Raw genomic sequence first — 17,324 nt, forward strand, 5'->3', positions numbered from 1 at the left:
ACGCGCACAGAGCCTCCGCCCCATCCCCCCCGCCCGCGCGGGCGCCGCGGCGCAGCCTCCGCCATTCCACGCCCCTTCACCTCTGGGGCTGTCCAGATTCCTGCCTGAACCGAGGCCCGACGGCTTCTGCTCCCCCGGTCACGGCCGACGGACCGAGGCAGCCCATCCCGGGAGCAGAGGTGCTGTCGGTCCACGTGGCTGCAAAGGAGCAGGTTGGAGTGGGCGGCGGGTAGCTCTGCGGGGACAGGCGCAGCGGACAGCCCGGAGGGCAGCGGCGGGGTCCTGGCTGGGGGAGGACAGGGTTGCGGCGGGCGGAACGGTGTCTCCTTCACTTCGCCCTCCAGCCGCGGCAGCTGTAGCCCGACCCTGAGCGAGCCAAGAGGCGGCGGCGGCGGCGCACTCAGGAGACCACCAGGTACCTCTGTGGCCACCTCACGCCACCTCCCCGGGGCCTACGCCGCGGCGGCAAGGCAGGAGGCCGGAGCCGGACTTGGGCTTGGCCCTGGCTCTCTAAGATGGCCGCGCTCCCCTGCGGCCCCTCACCCTGCTCCGTCCGAGACCCCCCGCGACCCGCCTCTGACCCCCGTTGACCGCACTTCTTGTCCCTTCTACAGATCACCTCTTCCCGCGGCCTCGCCATGGCGACCTACGGACAGAGCTGCGCGCGGCGTAAGTAGAGCGGGGACCTCTGCGGGATGGGGCGGCGGTGTCCAGGGGTCGGAACCAGTCGGCCAGAAAACCGCAACTTCTCCTCCCCCTCCCCCCATTCCTCTAAGAATTTGGAAGTCACTCTTGGTGGCCACTCGGAGGTCTGGTCACCGTCTCTGCGGAGGAGGGGCTGGGCCGCGTGGTTTGGGGAGGGTCGGGGGGAGGGCGTTGGTGCACGGGCCGCATTCACCTTCACCTTTTGGATGTGGCTTTGACGAATTCGAAAGCAAGAAGTTATTAAGCGCTGGATTCCGCCTTTGGGGAATCAGATCGGTTACTTTCTAGAGGAAGTAGTTATCTGCCCTGGGAGAGCGCAAGGTCATTACATGTGCTGCTAAGGGCGTGGACGTGCTTTGTAGAATGAATGAGCTGGTGGGATAGCTCGGATTGCGTGTCCTTAAGCCTCGCTGCATGGCCCAGGACTTGGGAGTCCTATTAATACGTTTAAAGTGCCATTTGATATTTAGTTGATGTAGATACTTGAGCGGAAACATAGAGGGCTGTATTTGTTTTCCTACGTCCCAATATTTAAGTTCCCAGAGCGTTGCGTTCCCTTCTGTGAGTGCGGGTTTTGATCTCGCGGAGGGTGCCAAGGGGTATGTCAGAGGAAAGGGCCTCGTCTTAAGTTTTGATTTTTGTCGCATTCAGTGGTGGGTTTCGTTAGATGTGTGTACACACTTTGTACCAGTTTGGTTCTATGAAGTGAGGTTGTAGAGGTGTGGACACTGTAAAATTTAACTGTGCAAGTCTGATTATTTATCTTGGAATGATTTTCTCAAGTTTGTGTAACAGCCTGGCTGTTCATGTTTTTGAAATAAGACTTTTAGGAATGTCTCTTCCATGTGTTGTCATAGTTTTATTGTAGCCCCTGGTGGCATCAAAAACATAATTGCAGCAAATTGGACTACTTGAACTTAAACGGTCAGTGGTGTCTTATAGTGTAGTGGACAGATGGTGGGAGAACAGGAACATTAACACTGGAATGTTTCTTCTTACCAGCAATGTGTATCCCTCCATCATATGCTGACCTTGGCAAAGCTGCCAGAGATGTTTTCAACAAAGGATTTGGTAAGAACTTTTCCATTAATTTTAGAACAGAAGCGAAAATACGTGGTTGGATCTCTTAGAAAAATTAATCATTTCTTTAAACTGTAAATAACTTGCGGCATTGATTCTTCTCTTAGATACATTTTAGGTTAAACTTCTATGGAAATAAGTGTTACAGTCCACCCCAGTTTCCCACAGATTTTTCAAGCCATAGTTCATGGATTTTAATCTTTAAGAAAAAGCAGCTTGTGCTCTCTTTATCTTTAATTATAGCTTAGGCCTGGCTGACTGAAGTTGTGATGTATTACTGTTTCACCTTTGTGTTTGTTACTCTTGATACCTTTAAAGAGTTATTGGCTTTTTAAAGTGAATTTGAGTTTTTGTCTTGAAGATTTTGTTCCATACACTCTCTCCTCCCTTCATGGAGATACATGCCTCTTTGGGATAAATGCCCTAAATGTCTGTGTTATGATAAACTGTTGGCCACTCAAAGATTTAAATCAAATTGATTTTCTAATCTAATGGTTAAATTTAGATTAACCATTAGATTAATCTTGAAAGCATTTTTTTTGGGGGTGGTCAGAGACAGCTATATAGCAACACATTAGGCAGAGCAGCATAGAGATATTCTGTCCTTTATCAAGTCAGTCTTAAATAGACTACTTTTTAAAATTTGGTATATGCTTGCAATCCCAGCTATGCCAGTGAGGCAGAGGTAAAAGATCTAGGCCCAGGGAAAAACTATAAAATTCCTACCTGTAAAACAAGCTAAAGCAAAAAGGCCTGGGGCATGGCTCAAGTGATAGAGCACTTGCTTAGCATGCAAGTGCAAGATCCTGAGTTCAAACCCAGTACTGCCAAAGAAATAAAATACATAGTGTATCAGTACATTTTTATTCCCTTGTGGATATGTGGAAAATGTATTGTCAGTGACAGGTATGTGTCTTTTATACAGAAGAATCATTTTGTTACCTTTTACTCTTTTTTTAAAGGCTTTGGGTTGGTGAAATTGGATGTGAAAACAAAGTCATGCAGTGGTGTGGTGAGTGTTGGATATCCAATAAGTTTATAATTTTTAACCCATAAAAAATTCATAATTGAACGATGTCTACCTGTTTTACCTTAAAGAAGAGGCAAAGGGTTGGGGGTAATCCTCAAGTGGTAGAGCAAGTGCAAGGCCCTGGGTTCATACCCCAGCCCCACCAAAAAAAGGGCAGATATTATTTTGTTTTAAGTGAGTTGCATGTAACCTGATTTATTTTGGTTTTGTATATAATTTCTTTTCATGTGGTCTTTTTGCCATATTACGGTGTATATGTGCATTACTGTATATGCACAAAGAATTTGGGAAAGATACTGGTCATTTCCTCATGTAGATTGCAAGCTTAAAGGCACCCTGTTAGATTCTTGTAACCCATTTTCTTAAATGATTGTCACAGTTCTGGGCATGAAAGTATTCAGTAACTTATTTAGTATAGTAACCATTTATATGGTGGCCATATTCTAGCCACTTACGGAGACTTACACATTTTGTGAGTTTATGGAGTCCCAATTTGAAGATCTTCAAAGGGTTTAATATCTTGATATGTGGGTGTCAGTCCTCCCACAAACTCCTACAGAAGGGATAAAGTAAAATTTAAGTTTGTGTAATTTTTTCTTGCTCTAAAATTGTTTATTTATTCATATGTGCATACATTGTTTGTGCCATTTTTCCCTAAAATTTGTTTTGAGACTATTTTTGGAGTGGGTGTATTGTGTACATTAGAATATTACTGGTTGTTTTGATAAATTCTTGGTGTGGTGCATATAACTAGCATCTGTTAAAGTTAATCCTATTGTAGTTCCAGTGCCCAGACTTGTTGAGTTTCTGGGGTTTTATGTCTGTAATTTGATTTCTTTGGTCTGCAAGGAAGCCTGACATTTTAGTTATAGTTGAGTGAGTTACTTGATCAAGTTAACAGCTTACAGATCAGTTGAGGTGGGTTTCTTTTTTGTGTTGTCAGGGATTGAACCCAAGACCTTACACTTTTTTCATTGATCTACTTTCCCAGCCTGTGTTTTCCTATGTGTGTGTGTTTCTCATTTTAAAATCTGTTGAGACCCCTACAAATGGTTGTGCATTTGTTGAAATACTAAAGGCCTTCTAAAAAATGGAAGACTTGATCCTTGTGTTTTTCAAACGTTTTCTTTCAGCTAGAGAGACAAACTTTAAATTGGGAATAATCAGGGAATTTTATCTAGTACTAGATTGAAAAAATCAAAAATCTTTATCAGAAAGGAAAGGCTTGTGTGGATAGGGCTTGGAAAAGTTATGTGAAAGTAGGTTTAAGATCATGAGGATATATAGGAACTAAATTAGAGTCCCTGTCATATCCTCATATTCCTCCTCTCCCCCACCCCCCACCTTGATGCTGGGGATCTAACCCAGATTTTTGTACATGCTAGGCAGATGCTCCACCACTAAGCTATACTCCCAGCCCTTAGAGAATGTTTTGTTTATAGTTTATATATATAAAATGGTAGTTACACTATAATATGTTCCTAGCTCTAATTAAGTCCCATTAAGGAACTTAACCTGAATTGTACAGATGTTCAAGTTGCCCTAAAATGTAGAAGTCAAAATGTGTAGTGATGGAGTGAATAGCTCCACTTGGCATCATCTGTGCTCCCCCCACCCCCCCCCCCCAACCAGGGTGATTAATGTTGCTCTTTGCCTTGAAGATTTCTTCCCATGTACATAGGTTGGCTCTTGATCTGTGGGCTGATAGATGGCAGTAGGTGGGGCCTTGTACTTAGTCATTATCACTGAGGATTAAAAATGACTATTGTACACATTTCCCATTTAAACTATATGCTAGAAGAATATGCTTTATATATACTGTTTCAATAGTGATATCCTTTTGTGTAGAAAGTATGGAAGTATGCAAAAGCCTTCACGGTGTCAGGTTCAATTTACTCTTCCACAGGTAGACTTTGTTATTAGGAAACATCCCCCAAAATTAAGTATGTTATTTCCTAACATAACCTGGTTTAGTGGTTTTTAGTATGGGATTGAGTGCCAAGCTATGTTGAAATTCCTGTTAATAAATATTTCTAGTTTCAGGAGAAACTAGATTTGGGTCTGTTTAACTGTAGACCTATAGTCACAAAAATGTTCTGTTTTCTAAGTGAAGGATAACTGGTTTCTGTCCTTGATACAGGCTTTGATATTTTCTCACTTTGCAGGTGTGACAATTTCTGGTCACAGTTTTTTTTTTTTTTTTTTTTCTTTTAATTGTTTCAGATCAGCCATCTTTAGACTTGGCTTTCCAGTGGCCAGAGTATAGAGCCACCATTGGTAGAAAAATTGTGAATCAGAATCCTCAGAGGGCATTTTAAAATAATGGTTTTTTTTTTGGGCAGTACTGGGGTTTGAATTCAGGGCTGCATGCTTGCTAGGCAGGCGCTCTACCACTTGAGCTATTCCACCAGCCCTAAAATACTGTTTTTTCTTAGAAGATTACAACTGCTTGCTTATGTATTGAACTCTATAAGATTATTAGATACTTAGATTATCCGTAGCAAAATCTAAATTTCAGATAAGCCTTTCATAGTATTCATTTTGTTTTCATTTGGTGTACAGTTAGGGATTGGCAAATTATTTCTCCTTGCTACAAATGTAAGATTGTATACTGCACTTCAACTTGATCCCTTCATTAGATTATTTTTCTATTGATACCTATGATACAAAATGTAGTTTATATTAAGTGCTATATAAACCAGCTATAGAGTAATTCTGTAAGTCCCTCCAATTTTTTTTTTTTTAAATGAAAATGTGTTGGAAAGGCATGTAACTAGGTGAAGACTCTCAGAAAAGCTGGATGTTGGAATTATCAAAGAAGTTTTTTAAAAACTCTCGTTCATGGCGTGGATTGCTATTGTGGGATGCTTTTCTCCTCATTGTTTTTTGTTTGTTTGCTTTTTGTGGTGCTGGTAATAGAGCTGAAGGCCTTGTACATGTTTAGCAAGTGCTCTACTACTGAACTACATCATTAGCTCCTCTCCATTGAGTTTTGCATTGTAAACAATATTGCCTTAGCAGAAGTTGTCTTAAAAAGGTGACAGTTTGTTGTCCACTTGAAACTTAGCTACAGGTTAATTTGTGATTGATTTTTGGAAATGTCAGCTGTAAATAAGATGTCAGTTAATTAAAGGTGAATTTGTCACTATTAATACTGAAGGAGTGGCACAGTGTGAAGAGTGTAGTGTAGGTGAGGCAGTGCATTCTTCTAGGCTTATGAGAAGGTTCATGAAGTTATTTATTGTCTTTTTAGGAATTCTCAACATCTGGTTCATCTAATACAGACACTGGTAAAGTTACCGGGACCTTGGAGACCAAATACAAATGGTGTGAGTATGGTCTGACTTTCACAGAAAAATGGAACACTGATAATACTCTGGGAACAGAAATTGCAATTGAAGACCAGGTAACATTTCAAAAATGCTGTAGTATTTTTAGTTTTGTGTTTCAAAAAGGAAATAAAACTGAACATAAATTACTTTTTTCTTCCAAAATAGATTTGTCAAGGTTTGAAACTTACATTTGATACTACCTTCTCACCAAATACAGGGTAAGGCTGGATATTTTAACCTGCATTAAGTTTAAAAACATTTCTTGTCTCCTTAGGAAAGATGCACATTTATTATTTGACTGTTTACTAAACTGCCTTTTAGTGGCTAATCTGTTTCTGCTTTTGGAAGGCTATGGTTGCTATCATATGGTTTTCTTTCAAATATTTGCCTCTTTATTGTGGCACTAACTTGGGTAATTAACTTGTTTCTAAGAGGCTTTTGTGAATAATTGCCAGTTTATAAAGCAGTCTTCCTATGATGGCAGTCCAGTTAACCCTGTGCCCTTGTCCATAGTTCATTTACTATTTTTTAACCTATGATTTTGTTTTTAACCTATGGTGTTTCCTTTACTCCAGTCATACTGTGCACTATGTGCAGAAATTATATGTATCAATTTTTTTTTTTTTTTGCTGGCATCATTTTTAAGTCAGTTTGTTCTTCTTCCAGAAAGAAAAGTGGTAAAATCAAGTCCTCTTACAAGAGGGAGTGTATAAACCTTGGTTGTGATGTTGACTTTGATTTTGCTGGGCCTGCAATCCATGGTTCAGCTGTCTTTGGTTATGAGGGCTGGCTTGCTGGGTACCAGATGACCTTTGACAGTGCCAAATCAAAGCTGACAAGGAATAACTTCGCAGTGGGCTACAGGACTGGAGACTTCCAGCTACATACTAATGTGTAAGTATTTCTTTTGTAAATTATTGTGATAGAGGCCCTTAGAGGATGGTATTTGATGTCATCTCTTGTCACCTGTTAGCACTCCTGTTGCAACCTAAAGGTTTTCTTTCAGCATTTGAAACAAAAACAAAAGGTGTACCTCAGAAGTATATAATGAAAATGTTAGTTTGATTTTGAGTGATGAGAGAGAAAATGTTGTTCACATTTGGCTTGATAAGCTCTGTGTCTTTAGAACTAGAGGTATTAGACATTGGTAGACTGCTGCCAGTGCATTCTTCTGACTTACTAGCTGTGATGTGTGTGGTGCCAACTTGATAGGATTGTCTAAAATGTGTGGGGCTTTTACCTAACCCAAATTATATAATAGAGAGGACTTAGATTTTTTTTTCCCTTTGAGTAGTCTTTATGTTAATGTTTTAGTGTATCACTGAGCCACACCCTCAGGTTGTGTTGTGTCTGTCTGCATGCCTGGGATGTTTTAAAACCCTTTTAAATTTTGATGATTTTCTCATCGTATTATGTGTTTTACAGCATGATTGTGTGGGAATTTTACTGGATGAATGTACTGTGAATTATTTTATCAATCCTTGTGTTTGAGATATAGGTTAGAAAAAAGACCTTTTAAGACTTTGAAGTTTTCAATAGACAGGAGAGACCAACATGAGCAATGGCTTTCTATTGGTTCTGGGGATTGCATCCAGGGCCTGGTGCATTCTAGGCAAATGTTCTACCATTGAGCTACCTCCCCAACTCTAGCAGTGGCCCATTTAAATGTAATGTTACAATATTAGCCTCTGCCTTAGAGATGATTACATTGTTTATTGCAGACTTACTAATTTAAAATATTTTATAGCAATGATGGAACAGAATTTGGAGGATCAATTTATCAGAAAGTATGTGAAGATCTTGATACTTCAGTAAATCTTGCTTGGACATCAGGTACCAACTGTACTCGTTTTGGCATTGCAGCTAAATATCAGTTGGATCCCACTGCTTCCATTTCTGTGAGTACTTCTGTAGCTTTAGAATGGGGTTTTTTGGTTGTGGGAATTAATCTTTGGGTATATTGAGTCATGTTGAAATTTTAAAGTGTGATTTAAACATCCCCAGTTTGCAGATCAATTGGGATTAGAATTTGGAATGCTGCTTTTCCCATGGAGACAGTATTAGAGGTTTCTTTCCAGGCCAGGCCACAGAAATTCATTTAACCTCAAAAGTTGTTGAATTAGTATTGATAATAATCCTGAGCTCCGAGCCTGTCTTACTCCTGGGGGTAGCCAGTGTTTCGGGCTCTGGGCAATTCTTACTTGTGTTAGGGAATAATAGTACTTGAAACGTTCTTTGTTTCTTATGGTTTATGAAGTAACTTCAGATTTGATCACTGGTCATTGGTACACATGCCATTTTTACAGGTGAAGAAACTGAAGCTTGGCAAGGGAAAGTACTTAACAATACTGCTGTAGAGTGGGCAGGGGAAGGGAGTCAGGAGTGGACCCCATGTCTTGATTTCAGTACGTTTGGGGTAAGCAGAATATCCTGTGTTGCCTGGGTCAGTCCCTGTAAAAAGCTCAGCAGTCTGAGGAATCCCACCCACTCTTCAAAGGGGAAAACAGGATGGTTGGCCACTCTAGTCCTGTCCTTCAGTTTTTTTTTGCTGTTTATCCCTTCACAGTGAGTTGAATTAGGAGAAAGTACAGTGTGAGGGTACTGAGGGGCTGGCTTCCTTTCAGCAGCTGTTCCTGTGAGTTAATTGCTTACAGGTCAGAGACTGCCTGTACTGTATGTACTGGAAATGAAAGAAAGTTAAACCATCCATGAGTTATTTCTGTTACATAAAGTACTCTTTATGCCTGAGGACAGTATGTTTTGGTAATTTAGGCAGTCAAAGGTTTTTCTTTTTTTTTTTTTTTGGCTTTGAAGTAAGTTATATAAGCTGGTTCTACCATAAATTTCTCACCATTCCAAACAGGGCCTCCTACATTTGCCAAACACATTGAAAGTTTATGCCTCACTCTGTTTACAGTAGGAAGGCATTGCTGCATACTGGGTTCTATAGTCTAGGCAGTGAAGTTTTATTCCCATTCTTGTTTTACTTTAGCACAGTTATAATCAGATAGAACGGCAACATCCAGAAAACTTTTCCCATTGGCAAAGTCCAACACACTATTCTGTGATAAGTTGCTGTTCTCTTCAAATGTATGTCTGTGGCACCATCACAGAATTTATTTATTTATTTATTTTTGGTGGGGTTGTGGTTTGCACTCAGGGCTTCATTGCAAAGCAGGTGCTCTACCACCTGAGCCACACCTCCAGTACATTTTGCTCTGGTTATTTTTGGTGATGGGGTCTCTAGAACTATTTGCCCAGGCTGATGTAGAACCTTGATCCTCTGATCTCAGCTTCCCAAATAGCTAGGATCATAGTTATGAGCCACCAGAGCCCAGCTACCATCACAGATTGAAGGCCAGCTGTCAGAAGTGCCTTTCAGCCACTAGGCTAAAATGGGAAGGAAGCTTGGCATTCATGTCTCATTGAGTGACTACTGAGAATTAGTTTGGAAAGTTAACTAGCATTTCCCACCTAGATAGAGCTGCTGTTGCTAGTTTGATGGTTATTAAATATTGATAAATAGTAAAAACTTGTATGTGACATTTGAGACTTTTAATATGTTGGGCCAACGATGGTCATTAGTGAGGGTATTTCTTCCTTAGACAAATAACTCACATGGTCATTGGAGGCTTACGAAGATTTGGCTATAATATTAAGTGACCGCACATGTTGTATGACTTTTGCCTGTACAGTTAAATCATTTCTTTCTCTGGACTATGTGTTTCCATGTTATGTGTTAACAGTATAGTTACCACATCCGTTCCAAATATGTTTTCCTCACAGACTGTATGTTACCTTCATACCATAGTTTTCAGATCTGGAGGACACGGTTGCCTGGCTAGGCTGCCTACGCCCTGAGATGAGCGCAAGGTGTTCCCATTTAGAGTCTCTAGTATAGCCTCATGATGTCAGAGGTGGGGAATAGAGCTAGAAGGAGCTTCTGTTTTAACATATTTTGCCCTCCATATTTTGGGTTCCTCCCAGCCCTTGAAAGGTCTGTGACTAAATCCTCAAATGTGAGTGTTAGTATTATGTAAGGATGGCAGAATTTTGATTGATAGGCCATGTTCCTTTGGAGCCTCTTGGAGGTACAGACTAGTTCCCCAAAGCTAGACCCAGTGACTTAGAGATATGAGGAAGTACTTGTCATTTAAAGATTTTAGGAAGAGCTCTAAAAGTAGTAATATATTTTTCTAAATCATGAATGGAACTTAACACCCTGTATTCAAAGCTGGTGTGTACTACCTGTAGTGAGCCTGGGAGGCTTCACCAGCCACATTTTGACCTGCTTTTATGCTTAGACTAGACTCAGTAAGGATGGGGTTTTTTTTTTTTTTAAAGGTAGATTTTATTTTATTATTTTAATTTATTGGTACTGGGGTTTGAACTCAGGGCCTTCTGCTTGCTAGGCAGATGCACTACCACTTGAGCCATTCCACCAATCCTCAGTAAGGATGATTTTTTTTTTTTTTTTAATGAGAGCAGTTTGGTTTTTGTGTTGTATGGGCATTTTGTGTGTGGGGGGCGGTCTGTGGACACATCTTAATTGGTGTCAAGGGTATTGTTGGGTTCTACTTAAAATTTGATTTTGAGTTGATGGATAATTTTTATTTAGTTGATGGGACTGGGTTTTGAACTCAGGGCTTTGTGCTTACAAAACAGGTGCTCTACCACTTGAGCCACATCTCCAGTACATTTTATTGCTCTGGTTAATTTGGAGATGGTAGGGTCTCATAAACTATTTACCCAGGATGGCCTTGAACTACAGTTCTCCAGTCAGCCTCCCAGGTAGCTAGGATTACAGGTGTGAACTACTGGCACTGGCTTGTTAATGTATAAGTTTTAAGTGGCACTTTTTTTTTTTTTTTTGGCTTAGTATACAATATTAAATTTTATTACATGTGAATTAAAAAGTTGTACTCTTCATAATGCATGATAGCAAAACGTGCAGGAGTTTTGTCTCTCCATTCAAAAATTCTTAACAGTTGTTCATTTTGTTTTAGGCAAAAGTTAATAACTCTAGTTTAATTGGAGTGGGCTACACTCAGACTCTGAGGCCTGGTAAGTATTCTTGATAAAGTAGGATTGTTTTGACATTATTTTAAGAATTAATTTTTATTTCTTAGCTTCAATTACATATGTCTCATGCATATAGAAGAATTGATTATTCCTTTTTTTTTTAAATTGGAAGTTGCAGCTTATCATTCCCCCCATGCTTCTTTTCAGAATGAGAACATTCTTCTGCATCACCACAATACTATTGTCAACACCTAAGAAAGTTAGCACTGACTCATTATTTACACCCATTCCCCATTCAGTTTCCTTACTTGTGTCTGAAAAGTTCACCCATTGATTTCATTGGTTCTATCTCTGAAGTCTTATTTTACATAATGTTTTTTGCTCCTTGCTATGTGTTCTAGACCAGCACTTCTCAAATGTCATTGTGGGCTTGAGTGACCTAGGGAGTCTTGTTCATATGGAAATTGATCCAGTAGGGCAGGATGGGGACTTCTACATTTCTGATGAGCTCAGTTCACAGCTTCATAAACTATTTGACTTACAAGGTTCTAAAGTACTGGGAGATTTTTTTTCCCCTCCTAATAGGGATCCCCTCCTTCCCCAATTTTATTTTAACTATTTTGGAACCTAGAAAGAATGATACAGTGAACACCCAACCTGTCCAGTTACTGACAGTACCATTCTCTCTGGTACACGAAACTCCCTTCTTACATACCTTAAAAGTGTGTGCTTTATAGCCATAGCATGCGTATCCTAGGAGTAAGGCATTTTCCTCTGTCACAATTGTCACAGCTAAGAGAATCAGCATTAATTTTCTTAATATGTAATCGGTATTCAGATTTCCCCACTTGTCCCCAAATGTCTCTTTATGGTTTTTTTTTCCTTTGTAGAGTCTAATCATTATTAAATCTTTCTGAGTACCTTTTAATATGGATAGTGTTTTAAGAACACTTTGAATGTGTTTCTTATTACTAACCTTTTTATGCTCTGACATCTTACTTTTACCCAGCCTGGTGCCTTATTAGTCTCTCAGTACTTCCACGTGCCCTCTGGTGGCTGGCACTGGTATGTCAAGTGACAGGCTGAGCAAGTGATAGTGAAGACTCAGACTGGGAGTGAAGTGTTTCCAGGGTCATCATGATGGTTTGCTTTGTTACAGGTGTGAAGCTTACACTGTCTGCTCTGGTAGATGGGAAGAGCATTAATGCTGGAGGCCACAAACTTGGGCTTGCCCTGGAATTGGAGGCTTAATCCAGCCGAAAGAAACCTCTGGAAATGGATATCAGAAGATTTGGCCTTAATATATTTCCATTGTGACCAGCAGGCTTTTTTTCTCCCCTAAGAAGGTGATCAAAACAAAGGATAATCTAAACAAGAGCTGTATTTTAAATATTTAGACAGTTACTTGTTAGCTGGTTTCTAGTTGAATTGGTTATCTAGTTACCAATGCTGCGGTCGTGCAGTCACCCATACATTATTTAAATGTATTTAACTGTTAAATGCGCTACCCACCAATAATGAAATAGACCTTTATGAAAACTGTGCGATGTGTGCATGTTTGTTTTTATGCTCCAAAACATTGACTATTGCCATTAAGTGAGATAGATCAGTGGATGTTTTAAGGTGAGGCTGAAGATTTTTTGTTAAATTTAACCATCATTAGAATTACTTTGGTATTCCAGAACATTACAAATTATGAATAAAACAAGTGTACATAATTAATGACTCCAAGTATTTGCAGAGTTAAAAATTTGCCAGCTAGGGTCAAATCTCCCCGGTATCTAGTTAATACTTGATTTTTTTTTGGTGAGCATTTTGCTCTTTACTTAAATCTGTGCCACAAAGTTCCTTGTGTCCCTAGAATAACGTGATTACAATAAAAACAAGAGGACATCTAAAGTTTCCAAGTTGTTGCAAAGTTACATTGAATCCTGGTTAACTCTAGAGGTAATTGGAGAGTAAGTGGCAGAGGGAAACGTGTGAATGGTGCTGAAAGTTTGTGCACAAAGGGCATACCTCAGCCATGGCTGTAGATGATGAACTAGGCTCTAGATCAGTGGATGGAGTAAAGTGTAGACAGTGTCTGAAACTGAAAGAGCTGCGAGGGAAATATTCGGGCCCTAGCCTGATGTTATTACTCATTTTCTTCCAGCAGATACATGAAAATGCTGGACCAAGGTATGAGACCAGGGGCAACCTCCCTGACCTTTACCTGGACTTCCTATGGGTGTGAATGATTGATGGGTGATTCTGCTTGAAACACTGGAAAAGAGCAAATTTTCTGGTGGGAGGAGGCAATTTGAAGGATAAAATGAAAGGTTAGAGAAAGGGGGGGAGATTTGTTTAGCACATCTGGAATATGAGACCTGAAGTTGAGTTTGAAGCTTGAGAAACAGGTAAGAAAATGGTATACCCTTAGGTATATGCTAAAATCCTGTAGGTTGAGATGAATCTGATGAGGTGGAGTTCAAGCAAGCTCTCCACACTGACTTGAGAGGGACACAGAAACCCCTTCTGGTCTCATTAGGTTTGTTTTAATGGATTGGCTGGGGTGGCCCACATGAATCAGATTGATTCTTCAAAAGGCTTTCCCCAGACATATGTCTCAATGGCAACAGGTTGGAATTTTGAGTCAGGACCTTATTCAGGTGGGAAGGTAATAGGAAAAGGTAAATGTCCAAGCTAGGCATGAAAGCATGTCAGTTCAACATAGACCCACAGATAACTGATCAAACTACTCCTGGTGCCCAGCAGGAAGTCTGGTTACAAGACTGGCTGGCCCTGAAGCCCTCTGGATGGCCTGCTGCCCTTCAGTTAACCAGTGTGCTTCATGCTGCAGTTGGAGCTCACCTGGCTCAGTAGTGTAGACTGAAGTGCCCAAGTAAGTTACAGTTTGTCAAGGATTTCCTTAAATAAGATTGGATCTAGTCACCCATGTGTACCCCAGTATGCTTCTAGGAGTTAGGGAGAAAGAGCAGTGTTTACCAGGGTCTTGAGGGTGTGCAGAATGCAAGGTAAACTATGAGTGGTGGGATTGGGTTCTCGCAGCTCCTGTGGCTATGGTTCCAACAGTTTCCGGGTGCACTTCTACCACCCTGGCCTTAGTGTTGTGTTCCATACAGCTACTCCTGCCTGTGGCCTTGAAGTAGTGTTAGTGAGGTAACATTGTGTGGGATTGGGGAGATTTGAAGGAGAAGCAAAATACCTGGCTTGAAGGTGCTGGGTAAAGCCTGGCTCTAGTACCCACTAAAGGGTGGTACAGGAAAGCCTGAAGTTCTTTGTCTTCCTCAAGGAAATGTGTTAAAGATTAACGGTTTTACCTTGGACAGCGGCAGTCCCCTCACCTTCCTTCAGGACTTCAGGGGGAGAGCTGGGAGATTTCAAGTCAACCTTGAGGTATTCAGGTCTAGACCAAGAGGCCACTGACCAGGGCTTCTACGGCAGAGGTGAGGCTGGATAAGCTGGCAGTTCTGTGAGAACGTGACAGACTGCCAGCACAACTGGCATAACCTACAAAAATTCTTGGTATTTGGTCCTCTCTTCCACTGTCAGATCCCAGGAGTGGTCTTCTCACCAGTCCCAGGAACTTCACCTGCCTGGGACAGAGATGTAGGAGGGAGACCAAGAGAGTTCAACCTTGTATCTAACCATCAGCCCCTGCCAGGTGGAAGCAAGCCTGAGGAGCTAGGTACACTGCCAGATAAATTAAAAAGACATCCTACCTGGCCATAGAGCTACAACACTGGTGCAAGGAGGGCGTGACCAGCTGTGATCTGAAGGCCTCCTTTAAGCGGAAAAACTGCCTGCACCGGGTCCCCACCCTCACACCCCCCGTTCGATGGCCAGTTAGGGAGACTCAGAAAGTCATGTGTCCCAGCCCACTTTATTGTTAGGACTTCTGGATCAATGCCTGGGGATTCCTAGGTTCCTTCTGTGAAGTCCACTCCCTGGGAGCCAGTCCTAGATCTTGAAGGCCAGGGTGAGGCCGTCGCCCAAGGGCAGGAGGCTAATGTACACCCTGGTGTCCCTCCGGATGCGCTCGTTTAGGTTTCGCACGCATTCCGCTGCTGCATTCCCTTGCTGAGCCTGCAGCACCTCTCCACGCCACAGGACCTGTGGAGGGGCGGGGCATCACGAGGGGTGGGGACGACAGCCGCGGAGGCGGGGCCCGGGGGAGGTGCTCGAGTAGGGGGCGGGGCGAGAGCTGGAGACCCAGGACCCCAGCGGAGGCGCCTGCAAGTGCTGGACGGGGCTTTGGGACGAAGGGAAGGGCCCATCCCGAGAGGGTGCTGACTTCCAGCCGGGTGGAGCCCTTACTCTGAGCACGGCGAGCACGCCTCCAGCGCGAAGCAGCTGCAGACACCGCTCGTAGTAGGCAGCGCAGTTCTCCTTGTCCGCGTCCACCACCGCCACGTCGAAGGTGCCGGCCTCGCCCGCCGCCAGGAGCTCGTCTTACGGGGGAAAGAGGGGCGGGTGCAGCTGAGTCTGCAGTCCCGGTGGCAGGAAGCCCCTGACCAGGCCGGCCCAGGCGCTGTGACACATGGCATCGGGCTGGGATGCCAGGCCTGTCACCCATGAGTGGCCGCCTACCATGAGGCCAGGCGGTTGGGGGGCGCTGTCAGTGCCTCCGGGTAGACCTGGCCACCAACTTCCGTCAGTGGTCCCGTTTGGGAAAAAGAGCAAGGCCCTTCCTGCTCCGGTGCTCACCCAGGGTCTCCAGAGCGGGCTTCAGCCGAAGGTCGATCTTGTGCTCCACCTCGGCCTGCGGAAGGAGCGAGCGAGGTCAGAGGCGGCATGCCTGCCCCCCCTCGCCCGGAGCCCCCGCGGCCTCAGTGTGTGGGACCCTCACCTGCCTCCACAGGGGCCGCCCCACCTCGGGGAGCCCCGCATCCACCTCGCAGGTCACCACGCGCCCGGTCGGGGGCAGCGCCAGGGCCAGCGCCACGGCGGAGTAGCCGGTGAAAGTTCCTGGGGACGGGGACATGGATAGGCTCAGACCAGGGTGGAGGACACCCTAGAGACCCGGGCCCCAGAGATCCAGACCGCGCGCCCGTACCCAGGTCCAGTGCCTTCTTAGCCTTGATAAGCCGCGCCAGGTTGGCCAGAAGCTGGGCTTGCTCACAGGTCATCATGGAATCCCCTTCCGGCTGCTCCAGGGTCAGCTGTGTGTGGGGACAGGGTGACACCAATTCTGCCAGTCACCCATCCTCTCCACAGGTTCCGTACCTCCCTCCCTCGCCATAAGTTCCGTACCCCCTTACCCCCCCAGAGGTGCGGCCGTGGGCGTTGCCTAGAGGGGGACAGTCCCTCTGGGAACATCCATTAACACCGGACTGCGGAACCCGGAAGCTCAGAGAGGGCCACCTTCCAGCCCAAGGTCACACAGCCACGTGGGACCCACCAAGCCGGTCAGGATGCCCGTTCCTGGCCCCAACCCTACTGACCAGCCTCAGGCTGCGCAGCGCGGGGTGCTCCCGCATGGACCTGCTCAACAGATACTGCCACAGGGGATTGTCCTCAGGGGGCAGTAGGCGCTGATGTCGCCGGAACCGTCTCCCTGCCGGGGAGAGGGTGTTGGGTAGGACCTGGGGCTCAGAGGCGCCAAGGGTTAGCCTGAGCCACGCCACCTGCGCGGAGCCGCGGCCACCTGCGCGGGCTCGCAGGCTCTGACCCGCGCCCTCCCGCCCGCCCGGGGCGGCTGCGGCAGCACGGCCATGCTCACCCAGAAAGAGGCCGGTGGCGAACGCGGCGCCCAGCGCAGCCGAACCCAGGGCCAGCGCGGCGGGAACAGAGAGCCGGGGCACCGGCTGCGTCATGGCGCGGGTAGCAGGCGGCGGCGGGTCACGAGCACTGGAGCCGCTGGGACCCGATTTCTCTCGCCGGCCGGCTGGGCTCCACCTTGTCCCGGCCCGGCGGGCAAGGCTGAGAGCACCATCTGGTGACCACATCGTCTTACTGCAAGCTCCGCCCGAGGGAGCCCCGCGCCATCTGGTGGCCGAGTTCGGAACTGCGCCGAGGAGAGGCTCAGACCCTGCAGCTAGTGTCTGAATTCTCCTGCCCTGAGTCCGCGGTCTAGACGCCTGGCTCCCAGGACGCAAATCTAATTCCACTGCTCTCATCTCCCCCGATAGACTTATTTCCCTTGCCACCACTTC

At 44.5% G+C, this 17,324-nt stretch overlaps 2 protein-coding genes across 4 annotated transcripts; one reads left to right on the plus strand and one right to left on the minus strand.

The window, feature by feature from the left end:
* Positions 1 to 258: 258 nt before the first annotated feature.
* Vdac2 (voltage dependent anion channel 2) lies at positions 259 to 13,071 on the plus strand. Of its 3 annotated transcripts, XM_020175038.2 has the most exons (10): positions 259 to 415; positions 615 to 669; positions 1,708 to 1,776; positions 2,748 to 2,797; positions 6,069 to 6,221; positions 6,313 to 6,365; positions 6,814 to 7,041; positions 7,895 to 8,045; positions 11,154 to 11,211; positions 12,329 to 13,071. In XM_020175038.2, exons 2-10 carry the CDS (start codon positions 639 to 641, stop codon positions 12,418 to 12,420), a joined length of 885 nt encoding a protein of 294 aa, XP_020030627.2. In that variant the 5' UTR covers positions 259 to 415; positions 615 to 638; the 3' UTR covers positions 12,421 to 13,071. The 3 variants fall into 3 exon arrangements, with proteins under 3 accessions (XP_020030627.2, XP_073935323.1, XP_073935322.1); XM_074079222.1 differs by lacking the exon at positions 12,329 to 13,071 and having other exon boundaries at positions 11,136 to 11,168; XM_074079221.1 differs by lacking the exons at positions 11,154 to 11,211; positions 12,329 to 13,071 and adding an exon at positions 8,454 to 10,791.
* A 1,962-nt stretch (positions 13,072 to 15,033) lies between these two features.
* Comtd1 (catechol-O-methyltransferase domain containing 1) lies at positions 15,034 to 17,101 on the minus strand. The gene is made up of 7 exons (XM_020175039.2): positions 16,892 to 17,101; positions 16,614 to 16,726; positions 16,226 to 16,331; positions 16,019 to 16,137; positions 15,877 to 15,931; positions 15,487 to 15,620; positions 15,034 to 15,282 (listed from the first exon to the last, which is right to left on the minus strand). Exons 1-7 carry the CDS (start codon positions 16,983 to 16,985, stop codon positions 15,130 to 15,132), a joined length of 774 nt encoding a protein of 257 aa, XP_020030628.2. The 5' UTR covers positions 16,986 to 17,101; the 3' UTR covers positions 15,034 to 15,129.
* Positions 17,102 to 17,324: the final 223 nt, after the last annotated feature.

The sequence above is a fragment of the Castor canadensis genome, chromosome 7 (assembly GCF_047511655.1).
Source record: "Castor canadensis chromosome 7, mCasCan1.hap1v2, whole genome shotgun sequence".
Lineage (NCBI taxonomy): Eukaryota > Metazoa > Chordata > Mammalia > Rodentia > Castoridae > Castor > Castor canadensis.